The sequence below is a fragment of the Marmota monax genome, unplaced genomic scaffold, assembly GCF_021218885.2.
Source record: "Marmota monax isolate L192 unplaced genomic scaffold, Marmota_monax_Labrador192_F-V1.1 WCK01_AAM20220418_F8-fsc00003, whole genome shotgun sequence".
Lineage (NCBI taxonomy): Eukaryota > Metazoa > Chordata > Mammalia > Rodentia > Sciuridae > Marmota > Marmota monax.
The window spans coordinates 28,907,648-28,930,641 of record NW_026694084.1 but is presented as its reverse complement, the minus strand read 5'-3'; the positions used below and the strand labels follow the sequence as shown (position 1 = coordinate 28,930,641).

At 35.0% G+C, this 22,994-nt stretch overlaps 1 protein-coding gene across 4 annotated transcripts in view; it reads right to left on the bottom strand.

The window, feature by feature from the left end:
• Positions 1-6,453: 6,453 nt before the first annotated feature.
• Fam91a1 (family with sequence similarity 91 member A1) overlaps positions 6,454-22,994 on the bottom strand; it is a 184,635-nt gene continuing 168,094 nt past the window's right edge. For all 4 annotated transcript variants that reach the window (XM_046464997.2, XM_046464996.2, XM_046464998.2 and 1 more), the window contains 8 exons: positions 22,366-22,500; positions 22,124-22,237; positions 17,812-17,884; positions 15,317-15,466; positions 13,342-13,446; positions 12,725-12,848; positions 11,563-11,632; positions 6,454-9,415 (listed from right to left, as the gene is read on the bottom strand). In XM_046464997.2, the coding sequence (XP_046320953.1) occupies positions 9,230-9,415; positions 11,563-11,632; positions 12,725-12,848; positions 13,342-13,446; positions 15,317-15,466; positions 17,812-17,884; positions 22,124-22,237; positions 22,366-22,500 (957 nt within the window). In that variant the 3' untranslated portion in view covers positions 6,454-9,229. The remainder of the gene's footprint in view (positions 9,416-11,562; positions 11,633-12,724; positions 12,849-13,341; positions 13,447-15,316; positions 15,467-17,811; positions 17,885-22,123; positions 22,238-22,365; positions 22,501-22,994) is intronic.

Genomic DNA, 22,994 nt, shown 5'->3' with positions numbered 1-22,994 from the left:
ATAAATTATATTTATTGATTTCCATATGGTGAACCAACCTGGCATCCCTGGGATGAACCCCACTTGATTGTGATGAACTATCTTTTTGATATGTTTTTGTATTTAATTTGCCAGAATTTTATTGAGAATTTTTGCATCTATGTTCTTTAGAGATGTTGGTCTGAAGTTTTCTTTGATGTGTTTTTGTCTGGTTTTGGAATCAGGGTGATATTGGCCTCATAGAATATGTTTGGAAGCATTCCCTCTTTTTCTATTTCATGAAATAATTTGAGGAGTATTGGTATTAGTTCTTCTTTGAAGGTCTTGTAGAACTCAGCTGTGTATCCATCTGGTCCTGGGCTTCTCTTGGTTGGTAGGCTTCTGATGGTGTCTTCTATTTCATTGCTTGAAATTGATCTGTTTAACTTGTGTATATCATCCTGATTCAGTTTGGGCATGTCATATGGAAAACAGTATGGAGATTCCTTGGAAAACTGGGAATGGAACCACTATTTGACCCTGCTATTCCACTCCTCGGTTTGTACCCAAAGAACTTGAAAACAGCATACTACAGGAACACAGCCACATCAATGTTTTCAGCAGCACAATTCATAATAGCTAAATTGTGGATCCAACCTAAATGCCCTTTAGTAGATGAATGGATAAAGAAACTGTGGTGTGTGTATATATATATATATATATGTGTATATATATATATATATATATATATATATATATATATATATACACACACACAATGGAATATTACTCAGCATTAAAAGAGAATAAAATCATGGCATTTGCAGGTAAATGGAGTTGGAGAATATTATGCTAAGTGAAGTAAGCCAATCCCCAAAAACCAAAGACTGAATGTTTTCTTTGATATGAGGATGCTGATCCATAGTGGGGGTGGTAGGGGAGAGCATGGGAGGAATGGAGGAGCTTTGGATAGGGCAAAGGGAAGGGTGGGGCAGGGGGGTAGGAAAGATGGTGGAATGATATGGACATCATTACCCAAAGTACAATGAAGACACTAATGGTGTGTCTCTACGAGAGACATGAAAAATAGTGCTCCGTGTGTACTATGAATTGGAATGCATTCTGCTCTCATGTATTGCAAATTAGAAATAAATAAATAAACTTGCTTCTCATTGGTTACCCTTCAAGAACCAGGCAAGTTTTTGATCTTCAGGATGTCTGAAGATGGTTTATTTCTTGGGGCTCATAGAGCACACAGGGCAGTGATGAAATTGTCCACTGACGTTAAAAGTACATTTTCAGGGGATATTTAATATGTGAAAAAAAAAATAGTCTTAATTTTTCTAACTAAATCTTAACTTTAATTCTGTGAAGTGGAAAAAATAAGAGACCAGGCTTCACATGGACTGTGGTTCCAAACTCTTCCAGGCATTTGTGTGTCTGCGGTCTGTGCTTTTGTGAAGATGTGTTTGGGGAGTTAGTGGGTAAAGTGCTGCAAAGAAACAGCCCTGCTGTTTATCTCTGAGCTGTGAAATTGGGGGGACATTGTCCTCCTCATTCTTTTCTGCATTTTCCAACTTGTCTATATTGAATGTGAATTATTTCACAATCAGAAAAAAAAAACTTAAAAAGCTTTCTAAAAATAAAATTTAGCCATGACTAGTAGCAATTTAAATATGTGTACATCTGTAATTTCTGAAACAGAAGTGTAGGTCAGCAGTCCTCAAACTTTTCGATCTCAAGAATCCTTTACAAGTTCGAAAAATTATCAAGGATCCCAAAGAGCTTTAGTTCGAGTGGATTATATCCATTGTGTCTGCTATATTAGAAATTAAAACTGAAGAAAATTAATTATTTAGTTATTTTAAAAACTCATTAAATATTAACATATATTATGAAAAATAAGAATATTTCCCAAAGCAAAAATAACTTAATGAAAAGAATGGCATTGTTCTCAATCTTTGCAAATTTTTTCATGTTTGACCACTGGATTCTCCTCTACTTCTGCATTCCATCTGCTGTGATACATTATTTTGTTGATGTAAATGAAGAATAGCTAGCCTCACAATAAATGTGTCTGTGGAAAAAGGAGGAGTAGTTGAATAACCACTTCAGGTGACCGAGGGTATTTCTTTCCAGTAGGCCATCACAGGTCCCCTGCACATGGTATGTCCAGCCCAGGCCAATGGGAGGGGTGGCCACTCATTGTGGCCCCAGATGGAGCACTGTCATCTTGAATGTTACCAGCTACCTCGCTAGAGGGAAAGGAGAGGTCTAGAGGATCCTGCACTGGCAATTCAATCTTTCACCCAGAAATGACACCATTACTTCTACTCACCACTGAATGATGAACTGATTTTTCAGTTGGCCATTACACTTCTTTTTCTATGAACTGTCTATTCATACATTCGTCCACCTTTCCACAGTCTTTTCTTCTCGACAGGGGTTTTCCTACAGAAAGTGCAGCAGGCACAGAGACATACCCGAGTCGCCCTTCAAAAATGGATGTGCTGTCCAACTGCAAAAAGGGTGACTCTCTGGCAGGCTCCTGCTGTCAGTTCCTTCAGGGCTGGCCTCAGTTTTCTAGCCTGGGCCACAGTCTTCTCAGGAGGGCAGTCCCTAGCCAATGGCCAGGCAAGAAAAAAGAATATCCAAAAGAGACAAGATCAAGATGGCCACTCAAACCAAGTGGAAGGCAGATAGACAAGGGTGTGCCCACGTGCACACTGACTTGCCCACAATGTCCCACCCAGAATACCCACCACCACGGTGGTTGTCTCCTGAGGAAACAGGAGGAAAGAAAGGCAGCCAATGAGGAGTCTGGCCATTCTGCCCACCGCCCCAGCCCCAGGAATCCTCCACTAGGCACCACGCTCACTGGCCTGGCAGGTGCACATCGTGGACTGACAGCTCCCCACCAATCCCACTCCCAGGTATCATAAGACTTCCTACACTCCCTCTCAGCTTCTACCTCCTAGAAAACACAACACCCAACAGTTAAAATAAATAAATAAATGAAAAAACAGGTTTTGTTATACTTGGAAGATTGTTCACCCCTGTTTGTCTTCAGGTCTACTTTGTCTTGTATTAATATAGCATGTATTTGGTACCAATTTCTCAGTACATCTTTTCCATTACAATGGGGTTATGTCCCAAAAAACTCACCATAAATTAAAAATACTCTATGTTAAAAATGCGCTGAATACATCTAATCTACTGAACATGATCCTAGATTTAGAAAGCAAAAAAAAAAAAAAAAAAAAAATCCACCAGAAAACTTCTAGAACTCATAAATTCAGCAAAGTAGCAGAATATAAAATCAATACCCGTTAATCAATTGAATTCCTATACACCAATGATGAGTCAGCTGAAAGAGAAATTAGGAAAACTATCCCATCACAATAGTCTCAAAAATAAAATAAAATAAAATAAAACACTTGGGAATCAATCTAACACAAGAGGTGAAAGACCTCTACAACAAAAACTACAGAATGCTAAAGAATACTACAGAATACTGTCACTCCAAAAAAGATGTTTTATGCCCCATTTACAGTCACCATTTCCCTATTCCAACCCCCAGGCAACCACCAATCTACTTTGTCTTCACAGACTTGTCCAGTGACCTTTGACAAAGGAGATTCAATGAAGAAGAGCGCCCCTTTGAGAAATGATGCTGTATCAACTAGATGTCCCTATGCAAAAAATAAATAAATAAATAAATAAACCTCAATACACACTTCACAGCATTTACAAAAATTAGTGTAAAATGATCTAAGACCTAAAGACTTTTAGAAGAAAACATGGGGGAAATCCATATGGCCTTGGGTATGGTGATGAGTAATATTTGTTCTTCAAAAGACACTAACTATATATGACTATAGGACTATTAAGTGAATTTAAAGGCAATCTAGACTGGACGTAAATATTTGAAAAACACATACCTATTAAGGACTCTTATTCACAACATATATTGAATTCCTAATAGTCAACAATTTAACAACCCTTTTTTTTTTTTTAGTGGTGGTGGTGGTACTGGACATTAAGCCCAGGCTTTGATAATTCTAAGCAAGTGTTCTACCATTGAGCTACATGCCTAACTCATTTTGTTTTATTTTGAGATAGAATCTAAGTTGCCCCAACTGGTCTTAAACTTGGCGATCCTCCTGCCTCATTTTCCTGAGTAGCCAGGATTACAGATGTGTACCACTGCACCTGGCAACAACACAACTTAAAAAATATAAACAAACAATCCATATAGACAATTCATGAAAGAAGATACATGGATGGCAAATAAGTATAAAAAAGATACGCAACATCATTTCAACCACAATGAGATACTACTGCAACAGGAACACTCATTCACTGCTAATGAGAGGCAAAATGATAGTCGCTTTGAGAATGGTTTGGCAGTTTTCTATACAGTTAAATATACACTTACCAAATGACTCAGCAATCCCACTCCTAGGTATTTATCTAAAAAAAGTTAAAGTCCCATCATGAATATCAAGTGATAAACCTTAATATATCTGTAGGTTGGAGTACTCAGCAACAGAGGATAAGCAATTGATTCATAAAAGAGATAAATTTAAAATGTATCTTGCTATACAAGAGGCTAAACATTCTGGAAAGGCAAAACTGTAGCATAGGAAAACAAGTAAGTAGTTGCCAGGGGTTGGGGGAGAGCTTGTGTACAAAGGGGACTTTCTAGGATGATGAATCTGTTCAGTAACTGTATAAAAATTGTATGGTACTGCACTTGGGTGTTAAGACACAACTCAGCAGTTGTCAAAGCCCATAAAGAATGAATTTTACCATATGAATAAATAAGATCAACTGTCAGGGGATCCCAAATGGAACACATATTGTAACCAATGAATCTGTTTCATGAATGTGGGACAAACCTAAATGGAGGGAGTGGGGAATAAAAGGAACCAAATCGAGTTACTTGGGAAAATGGTGTCTGGGCCAGATACTATAAGGTTAATGAACCCTGCACTCCTGATTTAAAAAAAAAAAAAAAAAAATTAAATGCTGTATTTGATCATCATCTTTCTCACAGAGGTACAATTTAAGTATTCTAAAGTATAGAAATTGTAGCTAAAAGGAGCCAAGTTTTTTACTCTTGGTAAAGAAAAGAGGTAAAGCTAGAATGAAACTTGAGGTACTGGATTATGGTCAGCATAATCTTGTGTTTAATTTAGATACTAATAAGTATATCTTGAACTTATAATTACAGAGATGTGTGCCAATATACTGGCTAGTGAATATATATTGTTATTTCCTAGTTAAACTCACTGAGAAGGCCTAGAAGCAATAACAGGGCAACAGCACTAAGTGCACCCATTACTCCGATCTTCCTTCCTAAATAAGTTTCCAATAAAAGGAACCAAAGATCTCCAAAGACACAGCTAATTCTAGGGCTGGTACCAGAAAGAAAATGGTTATTAAAAAAAAAAAAAAAAAAAAAAAAAACACCAGGGGGCAGGGAGAGTTATGTTTAAAAAATTTAGGAGCCAACCTCCAAGAGCTCTTATGGTCAAAACTGAAACAATATGCATAACAAATAGAATGACAATAGTACTGCATTTTAACTCAAGGACAAAAAAAAATAGCCATAAGCTCATACAAATTAAATATGATCAAATAAATTTTAAAACAGAAGAAATATATTTTCTTTAAAGAAATATTCTAGGGACTGGGACTGTGGCTCAGTGGAAGAGCACTTGCCTAGCATGTGCGAGGCCCTGGGTTCAAACCTTAGCACCACATAAAAATAAGTAAAGATTATACACATCTTCACAGCAAGTTGATAAAATAAAGGCATTCTGTCCAACTACAACTAAAAAATAAATATATATTTTTTTAAGTATTCTAAATAATATATATAAATATTTCCCCTCTAGGAAGTGGAGCTAAATTTCCTTCATTTCAGTGTGGACTTGACTTAATGACCATCTTCCAAAGAACAGAGTATGAACAGGGGGAAAACAGTTAACTTTCGGTGGTAAAAAGCTAGCAGCCACCATTTTAACCAATGAAGGAACATCACCAATAACACATATTAATATCACTGCTCCCTTGACATAACATACAGAGATGGGCGCATCACCTCTGGTAAAACATCAAGCTCATCCTGAGAAAACACACTGAGGAACAAGCCCAGGCAGCTCATCAGTACTCTTCCCAGGAACTGTCATGTTAGGAGAAAGGAGGTCCAACAAGGCATCCTGGCCTGGACCTTGGAACAGGAGACTGACATCAGTGGAGAAACTGGTAGGAGCCAGTAAAGCCTGTAGCTTACTCAATGCCATGTTAACTTTTGAGTTTTGCCAATTGTGCTGTTGTTTACATAAGGTGTTAATGTTAGAGGAAGCTCAGGGAAGGATACAAAAAACTACTGAAATTGTTACAAAATAAAAAGTTATTAAGATATAGGCAGCTTGGCTATATTTAAGAAAGGAACTTACATAAGATTATATACATCTTCACAGCAAGTTGATCAACACCACAGTTTATTTGTAAACATGTTATATATGTCAATAATCAAATTGACAACACTTTATACATTTCATTGTATAAGATTAACATAACAGAAAACAATCCACTGTACTATTACAGTTTTGGTACTTTAAAATCTTTTAATACAAACTGTTTCTGAAACACTAAACATAAAAAAAGGAACGTGAATGGCAGAGAAAACAAACATAAAATAAACGAAACCAGTATTTCCCCAGAAAACAAATGAAAAAAATCATCTGATACAGACTTTAAAAAGGAAAGAAGATAAGGAAATCAGACAATAGCATTTTTTAAGTGACATAAAGTTGCATTTCTTTAGACCCACTGGAGAGGTGAAACTGTTCCCCTAGTAAGTTCTATTCCCTTTTGGATAGTCCCTATTTTCGTTGTCGTTTCTAAAGAATGTTTGCCATGGTTCATGAAGCAGTAAAGGGCAGGGGAGAAAAGGAGGGGAGGTGGCATGAAGCCAAATGAAATTACTTTAAACATTTGCAAAAAAAAAAAAAGGATACAAATTTTTCAAGAATCTTCTTTGGCAAATAACAAAGTCTATATTATTTTAAGTTTACTTTTTTGTTGAACTGGATCAACATTTATAAGACTTAGGAGATGTATCTTTACACGAGTCAATGTATAAATGAAACAAAGCTACATTCATACAGCTAAGCAGGAACATCAGCATTTCACATTTTGCTAACAGCTCTAAAAATGCAAATTCTCTCTCTGAAACAGTATGAGAGGTCTTCAGCTGGGAATCAGATGATCACCATCCTCACTGAACACAAGAAACCAGAGTGGACCCCGTGTCCTCTCAAGTACTTTCCCTGAAGTTCATGATCATTATTAGGTTCTACTTCTCCCTCCATTCTCTCTCAAAGGAAGTACTGCAGCAAATCACTCCCATATTTTAAGCTTTCAATTCAGCAACAACTGGGTTCAATGTCAACAACGACAAATTTTCAATTCTTTATTAGTGTACATGTCATTACAGTTGGTTTAGATGGTTAACACGAAAATAAATAACTACAGTTAATTCAAACACATTAAAATGAGATTAAGGAGCCCTGATCAAAAGAAATACTTACAACTTTCAGTTGAAACTGTAAAAGTTACATACATACATACATACTTAACTAATAGCACTAGGAATGTACAATATCAATTACTGGAAAAATAAATGAGTGATTCACAGTCATAAGAAATTATTTTAATATTAGTATGTAGTTCTCCTTTTATAGACGCACAAAACACAGACATGGTTTCTATCTTCTAGAAGTCAAAGTAGAAAATTAAACATTATGGTATTTACCCCAAACACAGCAAGACTGTGCCACAGGTAACCTGGTCCAAAATATTTAATTCTATAGATAGGCCATGGTATTAAATGCATGGTTAACAATTTTAAGAAAGGCATATATTTCCAGAAGTATGTTAAATACACAAATATTAGTTCCATAAATAACAAAAATCATCAGCAAAAAGTTTGGTTTTAACATTCCAAAATTTTCTAATATTTTAAGTGTTTTAGATATATGTTATTTGACCAGTTAGTTTGGTTACAGTTTTAAACTAGCAAAACCATTATCCTATAAGAGGAGCCTAAGCTAAACTATAACACTGCACAAACTTCCCAAGGAAGGTAACTTGAAAAGTCTTTAAAAAGTGATTCCAATTATTCTAATTAACATTTGAGATGCTAAAATAATCAATGACTCAAGAAACACTTTGAAATTATTCAATTTTCCTTATCATTTCTTCCAAAACTACTAACAGAAATTTAAAAATCCAGATTGCTTAAGAATATGCCTTCACAATAGATTTATCATGAAGTGTTTTGATCCAAAGACATAGCCTTAAAGCTTCTTGTATGTAATTCTAATCTAAACTCACAATCCTCAGTTTGAAAACATCAAATTCAATTTCCAAAAATATTCATTGGTAAAGCTACAAAACAAAACAAAAAATCAGGTGAAAACATGCAGCAGTCTCAGCTATGAGTGGAAAATAAATTCCATTTTTCCATAAAGACTCTATGAAAATATAAAGCCCAAAGTGAGTGACAACAGAAGTTCACATATAAACACTGTTTAAAAATAGAATGTTTTCCAAAGCTTCTAATGAGATGTCAATGAATAGTCATAGCCTAAGACCTTATGAATCAAGGTTAAGTTATACATAGCCACTGTTTACATACCTTCAACAATATCCAATTGATATACATAATTTACAAACATCCACAGGAATTCTTAATGCCCCATCATATCACCTCTCAATACCAGATGTTTACTGTTTTACAGTTTCACTACTTTAAGTACCAAGAAGCTTTTCAGAGAAAGAGTTATGTCTCTTCCCTTGATCCCCTAAAGTATCAGTAACAAAATATAAAATTAAACAAGATTTATGTCCAATAAACTAACATATAAAATTACCGTTGCAATATTCATAGTGACTGTTTATAAACTTAACAGTCATTATAAAGCCTATAAAGTATATAATTAGTATTATAAAAGAAATGCAGATTGTCTCAAGGTAAAAAATACAGTGCTGGCTGCTAAAAAGCACTTTGTTGCAATAAAATGTGCAATAATGAACAACATGTCAGAAAACATGAACATGTTCCCCCAATTTTAATATTAGTTAAGCAAGAATTGCACTGCAGCAGCAGGATGCTTTTTAGTAGCTGACACTATAAAGCTAACAGTAAGAAAGAAAAAAGGCTGGAAGTGTGAGAGCAACATATGGTGTAATCAAATTATTGCAAATGAAGATTAGCAATAAGAAGTGAGGAAGGTGACCGTCCACTCCATTCTGATAAGATGCCATCTTTAAATATTAAGTTCTTTGCAGGAAGTGGAACTCCCATATCCACATAGGATGACGGTGAAAGCAAACTTGAAAAATTGGGCTCTGTGTGAATATCCAGTGTTGAAGCACCTTCCTAAAAGACCAAGTAACAAGATTAATTCAGTTTTACCAAAATCACTTAACCAAATTAAAAGCACTTAATTATAACTAATGAGAAATAAGGATCTTGATTAGCTGAGAACTATTCATGGAATATAAACCACGACAGGAGATCGAAAGATCTATCATGTTACAAGCTCAAAATAATCCATGGCAGGAATTAATCTATACAAAAATGAAAGTACAAGTCAGACTGTAATGAATGCTTTGAAATAAACAGAAATAACATGTTATTAGACTGGGATAAGAAGAGGTTAATTTTGGGAACACTGGACCTACCTCAAGGTATAACCTAGTAGGAGATCACCACTAAAACCCATTACAGCACTAAGCACAATCCATGCACTCCCAGGTTTCTTAGAGTGATATATTCTCACCCACCTTCCCCCCAAACTCCAGGCTCAATCCTCCATCTATCTGACCTGTGTTCTCAGCTATCTCCCATGCATTCCACACGGACCATGTCTCTAACTGAACTCTCCATATGTCTCCCACCTCTTCTTTCCCAGTCTTCTTTACACATTTAGCTAATCAAGAAATATGGGAATTGTTCTTGATTGCTCCCTTCCTCCACATCCTCAAACTTTTTCTCAAATTAAATTCATCATCAAGTTTTGCCAGTCTATCTCCAGAATATATCCTAAATTAGTTTACTTTATTCATTCATCACATCCAAGGCCAGTGGTCTCTGGAGTGGAGTACAGTACTGAGAGAATTTCAGAATTTCTCCATCTATTTATTATATCCTTATAAAATTTCTCTTCTGTGTGTTCTTATAATATACTTGGTTTATTGGTAAAATAGTATACACACATAATAAACAATCCCTTATTAGAGTTACATCTAAAATTGGTTTGGTTTGGTTTGGTTCAGTGAAAAGAATGTTCAGCTGTCAGCATCTCTTGGGAGATTACCATAGTCTCTGAACTGAACTTGCTTCTACCCTTGTGCCTTTCCAATGATAACTCACATTTTACAACACTGAATCAGAAATAACGTCTCTCCCCTGAATAAAAGCCCTTAATCACTTCTCTTTGCACTTTGCATAAAATACAAATCCTTTAACACACTCTCCCTGCTCTCCTCTTCCACCTCACCTCTTGCCCTCCTTCATGAAGTGTCTGCCACCCTGACCTTCTTTTGTTCCTTGTGCACTGAGTACTTTCCTGATATGGGACCTCTCTGTCTCCTAGGCTCTGACTGGAATACTCTTTTCCGTCCTACAGATTTCATTTTACATATTACTTATCACCCTTTAAAATAGGCCTTCCTTTACCATCCATCATAGGCTGATTCCTTCAAAGTACTTATTGAATCTGTAATTACTTACATATTTCAATGTTTACTTGACTGTTGTCTCACACAACACTACATTCATCATTAGTCTTATACATCACTTTTGCCTACCACTGAAAAAGGCTCTGGCATAAGGTAAATTCAAGTATTGACTAAATGAATGAATGAAATAAAATTCCAAAAATATTGATTTCCTAAGCTAGATCACATGTTATAAACAGAAATATTTTACTCTAAAAATCTGTCTGTAAATCAAGTTTAGAATGACCTTTCCTTCCTAAGGAAAGACTCAAGATCCACAGCACTGGCCTCCAATGCTGCAACAAACAGAGGCATTTCACCCCACCCAGCATATGGCACAGTGTGCAGGCCCCAGCAGATGCTTAAAACACTGCTGCAGAATGTAGCACTGCAAGATTTAGTTTACAAAGACCTGGTCAATAAAATATGCAAGTCAATGAACTTCATGAATATAAGGCTCTTCGTTTAAAAAGTAAAATTAGTGAATCAGTACTTATTTCATGTCTTGCTGCTGTGAAGACTCAAAAACAAATATGGAAGTCCTATGAATACTATAAAGTTTTCACAAATACCATTTGTTTGGCTGTTATTTTGGTTTTCATTTTGGTTCTGGGGACTGAACTCAAGAGTGGTTTATGACTAGACTACAACACCAGACCTTTCTAATTGGGAAGAGGGTCTCACTAAATTTCCCAGGCTAGTCTCAAACTTGCAATCTTCCTGCCTCAGCCTCCTGGGTCACTGGGATTACAGGTGTGCACCACCACATCTGGCTATAGATAACATTTAGAAATTGCTTGTTACCTGGAATGAGTGAACAAAGTTAAGGACTTGTAGAGAGAGTTTCCTACTGGAATGCAAAAGATTTTGAAGGCTGAAAAAAAAAGGGAAAGAAAAGTTCAAAGCAAATATAATGGCAAACTAATTTTACAAGATAATTCAGCAATTTAAATGCATTTATGTATATACATACATTCTAATTAATTATTAAAAATTTTTAAACACAATTTCAGTGATTTTCATCAATAATATTTTTGCCTATTAGGACAGTAATAGGGTAATCTTTATATAAAGATGCAGGCACTCTGAGGGACTTCCAACTCTGACACACACTTCAAATTTCCAAACATTAAAGGATGACCTGGGGAAAAGCCTGATGATTTAACACAGCAAGCTACCCACATGAAATATTCTTCAAATCTGTAAATTGGTGAAAATCTTAAAAATCTTACAATATTTCCACTTTTTATTCATGTATGTTATTTTCAGAAGACCGCAGTTGAAATTATCAGGTGAGCACTTTCAATTTTCTGATATAAGCTACATTAAGCCATCTAAATAAATTAACTGTTATCAAATTTTGTTTTCCTAAATAAAACAGGGAGATCTGTGGCTATCACCTTCCAAGTCATCCATTGTGACAATAGGTCTCGGTGGTATTCTTTCCTGCTATCCCTTCCAGCACTGCCACCTAGCAACCACTCCCAAAGAATCAGAGTTTAATGAAATAAAACCTGTGTGGTCTCTTGGAAAGAGGAAAAAAAAAATACATGTTCACTTAAAAAAAACGGTAGAAAGCAAAAAATTTTGGGATAATCATCATAATTTCACCACAAAAGACAATCATTATTAATATAATTTGAGCATGTATGTGTTAAAAGAGCACAAGATAAATTTTCTAAAGACATCTATATATTTTAAATAAGTTCATATTCCACTATAAGTATGTCCTTTTTACCACTCCCTCACCAAATCCAGGTAACTAAATATAGTTAACCTAAACATGACAGGTTTGCTTTTAACTAATTTGTGATATAATGAAACCTAACTTTGAAAAGTATAACAAAATCTTTAAACTAGCAATCTTTATTCAATCAATAAATACATAGAGCAATTACTACATTCATGTAGAAGAACAGCTTCATATCAAGTAGATGAAAGGATGACAGTGAATACATGTCCTCACCTTTCTTTTCTACAGAGGCCATGTGTGGCAATTTTCTTACAAACTTTCCGGTTTAATTCAGAACTGAACAGTGGAATGCCAAAGCACAACTCAAGAGGAACCCACTCTGCTTCTGTTGTGGCACCTTAAAAAAGATACAAAACTTATCCTTAACACCACGAATACTGATATATACTGTATGAGCAACAGTAGCTCTTTAATCTGAGGTTCCTAGGTTTCTTCCACCCAGTGATATGCACCAAGGGCTTGGCAAGGGAGGGGGACTCAAAGAGACTCAAGTAATATCTGAAACAGAAAAGTATGCCTTTTGAGTATGTAAATGTGTCTAGGGATGAAAGGCACAACACTTTCATCAAATGTTCAAAGCAGTCTTTTGCCTCATAAAGATATCTGCATGAGAGAATGAATCAAAATATTTACAGCAAGAATAATGAAACTGAAGTCACTATTCTCAGGTCATAATTTTAAAAGTACTTGAATTTAAAAATGTTTTTTAGAAGATTCATGTTTAAAAGTCCATTGTGGATAATAAAACAAATAGTATACAAGTGACTCAACAGAAAAATTAAGCCTCAGAAATTAGTTTAATAAAATTGCAAAGAATTTTTTTGACATACCAGAGTTTTGTTTCACTGCTGAATCTACAGTTGCTTCCTCAATGACCATTTCAAATGATTCTGTACTGCCATTTACATCTGAGCCAGAAGCCAAATCAGGATCTCCTTATAATTAAAGGCCATATACAATATTAGGATTCTAGTAGTCAACAGAAGTTGTCAATAAGTCAGTCCTAACATAAAGAAGACTTCAGGCAAGGGCTGAGGATGTGGCTCAAGCGGTAACGCGCTTGCCTGGCATGCATGGGGCGCTGGGTTTGATCCTCAACACCACATAAAATAAAATAAAGATGTTGTGTCCACCGAAAACTGAAAAATAAATATTAAAAAAAATTCTCTCTCTCTAAAAAAAAAAAAGAAGAAGAAGAAGAAGACTTCAGGCAATAGACATGGTGATGAGAAAGAATGAAGAATCACTAGTCTAAAGTCGGGGTTCTGAACCTGTAAAACATGTCTGGAGCCAAGCATGGCCATCCCCAATGGGAGCAATGCTGTAGATACCCATGGATGTTAAACATCCTACCATATACAACCCCCACCACAAAGAATTATCCAGCTTAAAATGCAATCCATGCCAAGGGTAAGAAACCCTGGCCTAAAGAAACCAAAATTCAAAAAGCAGAACACAAGATTTTCACATAGGTCACTATTAAAGTCATTTTCATACCTGATTACATTAGTCATCTTCAAAATTCTTTTTAAGACTCCCTGCATCTTTTAGCTTATAAGATCCTCCTACATCTGACCTACTTCTCTATTCTTCTCCAACAAATCTTTTTTTTTGGCCAAAATAAGGTACTGTTGTTTTCTAATTCCCTCTGCCTGAAAGGCTGCCACCTCCAAAAAAAAAAAATTCAAAGTTCAGTTCCAACTATCCCTACTCTAACAGACCTTCCCTGATGGCTCAAAATACACCTTGGGCTGAGATACACCTTCTCTGACTCCTGCCAGCCCTCTAAGCAGTCCCCCCATCAGTCTTTTAACTTCTCACTTACCACTTAAAATAAGATCTCCAGCTCTTAAACAGGTTATTTATTGCTTACATTGTTTTGTGAAATGAATGACATAAAAAATGACAGCTCTGAAATGACTAAGCCCTCTTCTCTGGAAAATGTCCCTGCAATATTTGGCGATCAGTTGTTGAAAGCAATTTCAACTCCTTTGGCAAAAGATAATAGACCAGGAGTAGATATCTAACTCAAGGGGAGACATCTGGATGGGTAGCAATCAATCACATTTTCTCAAAATTTCAAACTAAATTAAATAGATTCAACCATAAGAGACACTTGAATTGAAAGGTCTTGTAGAGTGAATGGACTAGAGCTGGCACCATGGCAACCAAAGCCAGATACAAGCCAATATTATAAAAGCATAAAAACAACAGTAAGCAGGAGAAGGTGATTTGAAAATGGATTTTTAGATTAAAAAGAAAGAATATAGCATAATAAGCTGGTGTTAATATGCAAGACGGATTGGAGATATAAATAGGACAGGAAGGCTAAGCAGGAAATGGTGCAATACAGGTTTATGGTATCAAGAACCAGACTAGATTGGCAATTACAGAGAATTAAAAAAGAAGAGAGAGGGAAAGAAATAAATATAAGAGATACTTCTAAAATCCAAATCACAGAACTTGGAAACTAACTACGAAGTCAATTTTAAAAATGTTTTTACAAAATAACTTGAATTTCGAAACATTACCCACTGAGGCTAACTTAATTCAAAGCCTATAAACACAGATCTGACAGTAAGGGGCTAAAGCCCAACAGCCACCCTGTATTCCAACCTGAGAGCATCACTTCTTTAATTATGCACCTTGGTGTTTTCTCCACTTAAACAACTGAAGTTTGTCCAAATAATGATCCAGAATATCATTAACCAATTCAACATTCACATAAAGGTCTGCTGCTTTTTATATATTAAGATTGTGTTAAAACCAGTTATCTTAATTCAAAGAACTCAATTCTTAGCTAACCTCTCTCATCAGAAGCATCACTGAGTTTTCTACTTGCAAGTTGGCTAGAAGAATTCAACATGGTGATATATCCACAGAAATGCTGCAAGTCCACTTTGTTCCTTAATATTTGTAATGCTTTATGAACACCCATATTGACACGAGTAAATTCTAAGAACAAAAAGATGATGTTGCATTAGTAAACAGTTCTATTACATAACACCAAACACTTAAAGATACTTTTCTTTCCTAAATAATTTTTGAAGTACTTTTATTCTTTAATCAATCAAGACTGAATCCAATTTTTAAAAATTCAATGTAAGAAAATAAAAACCTTTTTCATATTGTTTACAATCTTCTAAAGACATTTACTATAGCAAAACAATTTACCTGCTAATAAGCAAGCAAAATAGGAAATCTGGCAAATTTGCTAGTCTTCTCTTTTTAGTTCTATTATGCTTCAAATACTTATTTGGAGGGCTTTTATCAGGAAATATATCAAGTATTAGTTATGGTTTTTAAAAATATGAATATTCTTTTAAAAATTTATACTAAAAATCATATTTGAAATCATATGTCTGATAAATTTTTTTAGATATTAGCTTGAGTTTTCATTAATACGTGAATGAATAAATGAGAAAGATGCTCTATATCCAAGTGTAAAGATATTCTTCTTTAAATTCCCATTAATCAGTTCTTGAAATTTTAAATTTCCATTTATTTCTATTCATTTATATTTTAGTGGTGGGGTTTGAACCCAAGGCCTTGTACATGCTAAGCAAGCACTCTACCCTGAGCTATAGCCCCAGCAGTTCTTAAGATTTTATAAAACTTAAGATCCTATTGTTACTGTCCCTTCCATATGTCACTATCCTGTAGCTCCAGGTAAACAATTATTTTTTCCTTAGAATTTATGAAGTATTATAGGATTAAGTAGAAAAGGTAGATGCAGAGAAGTATTCATTTCTGAATAGAGACTATTTTGAGAAAGAAATCTCTATTCTCCAGATTTTATACACATTTATTCACAACAAGCAGAAGAAAGCATCTTAATTTCAAACATGGTAACATATAAAAAGGAAGGCAACATTAACACAATTCTCCTTCCTTTCCCCTACTTTGGAGAAGAGGGGAAAGTAAGTGGTGACTAACTTTGTAGAAGAACATTAAGTTCTTCTAGGAATATAAGTTCAGTTATTTGAACTATTCACTATTCTCTAAAATCCATGCAATATGGCTCTAAAAATCTGAAAAACAGATTACAATGCAACAGTTTTACATGAAGCAGGAAAGAGAAGTGCTATATAAGTGTAAGGTTTAATCATACAGAACTTCTCTTTTGAATACAGTTGATCCTCTGAAAATGAGAATTCTGCATCCTCAAATTCAACAAGCCAAGATCAAAAATATTTGGGGAAAAATAAGCTGCAGCTGTATTGAACCGACTTTTTTGGTCACTATTCTTTAAAAAAAAAAAAAAAAACACTATAACAACTATTTACATAGCATCTACAATGCAGTAGATATTATAAATAATCTAGAATATGCTGGGAGATGTGTGCCAGTTATAAACATCTTCTATAAGGGACTTGAGGATCTGGAGACTGCGGGTGGCGGGGGGGGGGTAGATTCTTGGAACCAATCTTTCATGGATACCAGAGGACATCTGCATATCATTTCTTAATATTCAAAAGAGAAAAGTTATCTTCTATATTACAAAAGGACAGATGAATTTGTTTTCACAGAAATTTTCTGAGCATCTTCCATCAAATGTACTATAGCTTATATCCGATTCTAGAGATAATAAACAAAGTCTCCTCCTCTATTTCTCACTAGCTTGACTCAGCACAAACTCAGCATCCACTCAAATCCCTTCTAGTACCAAAAATGAAATTTAATAGCAAAAAAAAATACTAAAATTAAAAGAAATATATGCATGTGCTCTGCATACCATAAAATTTATACAAATGTTCATTAGCATCCATTTTAAAACTATCTAAAATTTTTAAATGATTAAAATTAAAATACAAAAGCATTAAAATTCTAGCAGCACTCCATAAGTGTATATTGTTTGGATTTCCAATGACATTGAAAACTGCTTTGAATACTTTGAGGAGTCTCTGAAAAAGAATGTATCAAACACATGGTAAAAAACATAAACTTCTTAGGCACAAAATATTCCCCAATTCTGGCTTCTCCCTCAACCTTCAAACAACCTCTCAAGGAACCTCAAAGGCAAAACATACAGAAAATCTTCCATCCAGGCAAATATCTACTTACTCTCTTCACTTCCAAGACAGCCTAATATTCTTTCAAAGCTACTAAATGGATCTTCATCTTTGAATTCCGAGGGAAAAAGCACATGACAAAAAAGCTACCTTTTCCAATATGCTTAAATAGCAGAATGGTAAAAATCTAGAACTTAAAAATGTTAAGAATTCACTTTCCATCATGTTTTCCATCAAACAGTTGACATGATTAATGATAAAATCAAATGGATACAATTCAAAGAGTACCTCCTTGCAGTTCTGTTTCATCAAATGGAAACGGTATATGGACAGTTTCTCCTATCCCATGCAAACCATGTCCCTAAACATAAAGAAACAAGAGTTGAAAGGTATACAAGAAACCTACGTTTCTAATCACTGATACACAACAATAAATAAGATTGTGTCCTATGATGCTATTTTCCACATAAATACTCCATCAGAATGCTTTCAATGATTTTTTATTTTTCTACATCCAACAATGACAATCTTATGTGTATGTGAACATATAGGTCGATGTTTCTCAAATTGAGCACATGAAAAAAACAGAGGCTAATTAACAGATAAATCGGGTAGGTGTGAATCAAATGAAGAATGAATGAGGTAAAGTGCACGAGCACAAAGTTAGCTGTTGTTCTGAAAGAAATGCAAGAATCCCCAGTCACATGGCATACCAGAAACAGGAACAAAAACCTCAAAAACTTACCCTGAAATGGCATATAGCCAAAGACACTTGATACAACAATATAACTACATATAATTAAGAACAAAATGGTCACCAATTGTTTAAATAAATTATGGCACATATTTTCATGCAGCTGTTAAAAAAAAGGAGGAAGTCCTTTATGAACTAAAAATGGGAAAATCTAATGGCAAATGGAAAAAGCAAGGAGAACATTGGTGTATAATTACTCACATTTACAAAAAGAAGGACACAATAGAAACTAATAAATGTGATTATCTTATATGAATGATAGATGAGTGCAAAATGGGTAGACAGGATTAGAAGGGGCTTTCTTTGTACCCATTTTAGTTGCTTGCTTGCATTTATGTATGTATGTATGTATGTATGTATTTGTTTGTTTGTTTATGCATGCCAGGTATTAAACCCAGGGGCAGTTAACCATTAAGTCATATCCCTAGCCCTTTTTATTTTTTATTTTAAGTCAGGGTCTCACTAAGTTGCTTAGGGCCTCAATAAATTGCTGAGACTGGCTTTGAACTTGTGATCCTCTTGCCTCAGCCTCCTGAGTAGCTGGGAATACAGGTGTGTACCACCATGCCCATCTAGTATTTTATTCTGAAGCATGTGAACTATAAATTAAAAAATTATCTTAAAAAAAAATCTGTCCACCCATGCCACTCCAATGTTATAATTTAGTTTCATCCATCACATTCAATTACTATTCACATGAATTTTGTTATTTTGTTTTAAAGTTTTGCTTATATGCAATTCCTCAAAACTCAGGAATCTCTGATACATCCAAAAGAAAGCACACTCATTTTAGCAGTATGAATATATTTAACAGCTCTTTTGTATCCTATTGATAAAATATATGACTTAATCCTAAACTGGGTGATTGCAATGATTTTAATTAAAAAAACTTAATTTGTAATTTTTAAAAAATTCCAAAAAGGTGAAAATTTTCGGTAAAATATAATAAAGGAGGCATTCTTTTTTTTTCTTTTAGCAAAAGCACAATTGTTTAACGAACGCTTTAAAAACAGGTGCCATTTACTTATTTGGTTATATTTTTCTATCCATGTTTTTCCATGCCAAAGAATTAATTTAGTTTGACTTATTGAAAACTTACTGCCTATAGAATAGATCTGGGCAATCTCACCCCTTGTTTTACAGGTAAGGAAAACTAAGGCTCAAAAAAGTGAATGGCTGATCAAAAGTGACAGAAAAGAGTAAGGGGTCACCACTGCCCCCTCACTCTACTTCCACTGTCATTATCACCGCAGTCATATCGGTGAGCTAAGCACCACGCTAAGCATTTAGTCAATTATCCATCTCAGCCATTTCTTTCAACAATCTGATAAAGATATGGACTTTGTTATCTCCAGGCAACAAGTAAAGACACTAAAGTTCAGGGAAGTTATGTAACTTGCTCACATGACTAATAAGTGGTAGAACCAAGATATGAATTCAGGCTGTCTGCCCTGATCACATCCAGCCAGTTCCATTATGTTCTCTCTCCCTAGCACCCCTACCAAATGTTTTCTCTGGCTAATTTCATCCTCTCAGATGTTTAACCACCACCTATGTGCAGACATGGACACTAGGACATCCTCCCCGTCCAACCTTGTTTGAATTTCAGATTATCCCCCATTGCCCCTCTATCACCTGAACAGGCACTTCATATACAACATGCCCAAAAATAAAATCACAATTTCCATCAAAATATTAATTTGTAACATGTTTTAAATTTCGACAAACCAGCTCTTCCTCCAGTATTCTCTTGAGTGGTGGCATCAGCAGCACCCTTGTACCTTCACAAGCCTACCAACCGGGAACCATTCCACCTCTTCCCACAGCCTTCTCAGACATCTGCTCATTTCTATTTGTTTGTAGTAGTTCTTAAACCCATTATTTCTTTTCGTTTCTTACCATTTCCCTGACTTAACCCCTTAACTAAACTGCTACACACCACCCTAATCTATCCTCTTGCTTCAGGTGTCTTCACCCTGTCCATCCATTCTCAGTATGGTTCCCAGGCTGAATCCTAAAATACACTTGACGATGTTAATTCCTTGCTTCTTAAGTGCTGCCACAAATCTATAGGCTAAACCCTAAGCTCGACAGCAGGACATTCATGATATACTCCAGGGTTTGCCTGCTTCTCCAGACTTATTTCTGACTATGATCCTAAAATGCTCCAATCCACCTCTCAAAAGTACCAAACAACTTGCAGACCCCAGAATAAGTTATGCCACTTCATATCCCTATTAATTTATTCATCAAACATTAATTGAGCAACTACGAGAAGTCAGTGCTATGTTAGTTCTTAGGGAAACATTAATAAAGGGGGGAAAAGAAACCTCCCTGCTGAGAGATTTATTCATGCTGACCCCTCTGCCCAGCCTGACTCTCTTAAATCCTCCTCTTATACTTACCTGTCTCTCGCTTCTCTAAGGAGCTTAGCCCCCAATTCCCAAGGCTGGATTAGGTACTTCCCTTTAAACAATGGAGATAATTCTATTCAGCACAAAGCATAAATTGAAACTTATCATTCAACTTTTCCCACCAGACTTAAATTGCTGAAGATGGAAAAGATGTCTCGTTTGCATATCCATATTAAGTAGCACAGAATTTAGCACATTCCACTGCCAGTTGAACTAATTAGTGAAATCTCAATTAGATATTTCAGTTATGAAAAAGTACACTACATACTTCATATGCATACTCTCATTTCATTCTCTCAACAACTCTATGTGCGTACATTTCCCATCTCATCACTGGCTGCTATTATTATTATTTGTTATTATATAGTACACACTGCCATCTCTTATTTTATAGAAAGGAAATAAAATATAGGAGTATTACCAAAATGTCACATAGCCCAAGAAGTACATGAAAGGAGATTTGACATTATTAGTCATCAGGATATGACAAAACAAAATTGTAATGATACTCCACTTCACACTCCCTATAGTGGCTATGACCAAACAGCCAGATAAATATCAAGTGGTGGTAGGAATGCAAACTGGAACAGATACTTTGGTCAGTCTGTTCTGGCAGGCAGTTCCTTAAATGGTTAAGCACAGAATTAACACATGACCCAGCAATTCCACTCCAAGGTATATACCCAAGAGAAGCAAAACACACGTCCATATAAAATGTGTACACAAGTTAGTATAACGGCACTACTCACAACAGCCAAAAGATGGAAACCCAATTATCCATCAATGTGGTATATCCATACAATGAAATATTAATTTAGTCATAAAGAGGAACAAAGTACTGATACATTCTTTAATATGATGAACTTTGAAAACATTATGCTAAATCAAAGTCAGTGTCTTTCTCACACAAAACAAATTTACGATTCTATGTACATGTACACTCAAGAGTAGGCAATCTGTAGAGACATTTGTGCTATACTTAGGGGTAAGGGGGAAAAGAACATATGAGAATGATAACTAAATGGTACAGAGTTTACTTCTGAGATAATGGGCATGTCCAAAACTGAATATATTAACAACTGCATATATCTGTAAATATACTAAAAACTACTGAATTGTATAATTCAAATTCATAAACTGTATAGTATATGAATTATATCTCCATAAAACTATTATTTAAAAAAGGATGCTGGCCACAGAGCTAGCAAAAGTGAGGTCAAAATTCAAACCCGACTCTAACTTCAAAGCATATGTCGTTTCTTCCATCCCCATAATGTCAAAGGACCAGGACTAAAACCCAGATCTGATTCCCTGTTTCAACTTTATAAATCTGAATTACTGATATCTGATTGAAACTCAGTAGAAAGCTAGGCAAATTATGATCTTTACAATAAAAATCCCAAATTAATTTTCTGAAATGATGTAAGTGTACCTGAATTAAAACCGCAGAATGTGTTAAAGCATCATTCAACATCGTGAGTACATTTGACGTAGGAACTACCCCAGGATCGTGACCCCAAGATGTTATGAGTAATCGATCATAACCCTATTGGAAAGAAATGAATAAAAGATAGAATGGCAGTTAAAAATAAGAAAAAAAAATTTAAAGTTATCTATAATACTGCTTACCAATTTCTACCCTTAAAATTTTTAAGAAAAACCCCACATACACACCTGGAATATATCTGGGAGTTTTCGAAGTCTTGTACCTTTGGACAGTAAGAGAGATGGTGGTCCTTGCCCAGTGATAAAGTAAATGTACAGTTTAAACCAGACAGAACTGACTTCTGGGATAGCTGGTCCAATATGCTACAATCATAAAAGAGGTAAGCTCAAGTTGTAATACTTATATAAAGAAAACAAATTTCACAAGTGATCAAGAATAATAGTCTTATAAACAACAAATGCTTCATATAAATTTTAATTGCCATTGTCCTTATAAAAGTAAATGTTAAGTGTTTGACTAAAATAATTTTGCTTTATACTGTAATTAAGAAGGCACATCCTATCCCTGCAGTTAAGAGACCAGACTGTATAAGTCTGAATCTGGGCTTCGCCCCTTCACCATATCTCCACTCTTTGAAAATACAACTACTTCCTAGCTAAGTATACAATAGATGCAATTGATTTATTTTTAAAAAGTAAAAGACCAGAAGTAGTTTTCACATATAAATTCTAGAGTTAACGAGAGTTCTAGCTTTCAAGTACCATCTCTGGCTAATTCAGCACCACAATCCCCTTTTAAAACATTTGATTTTTCTGATTAAATTTATCATACCCTTCAAAATGATCCAAACTTTCTT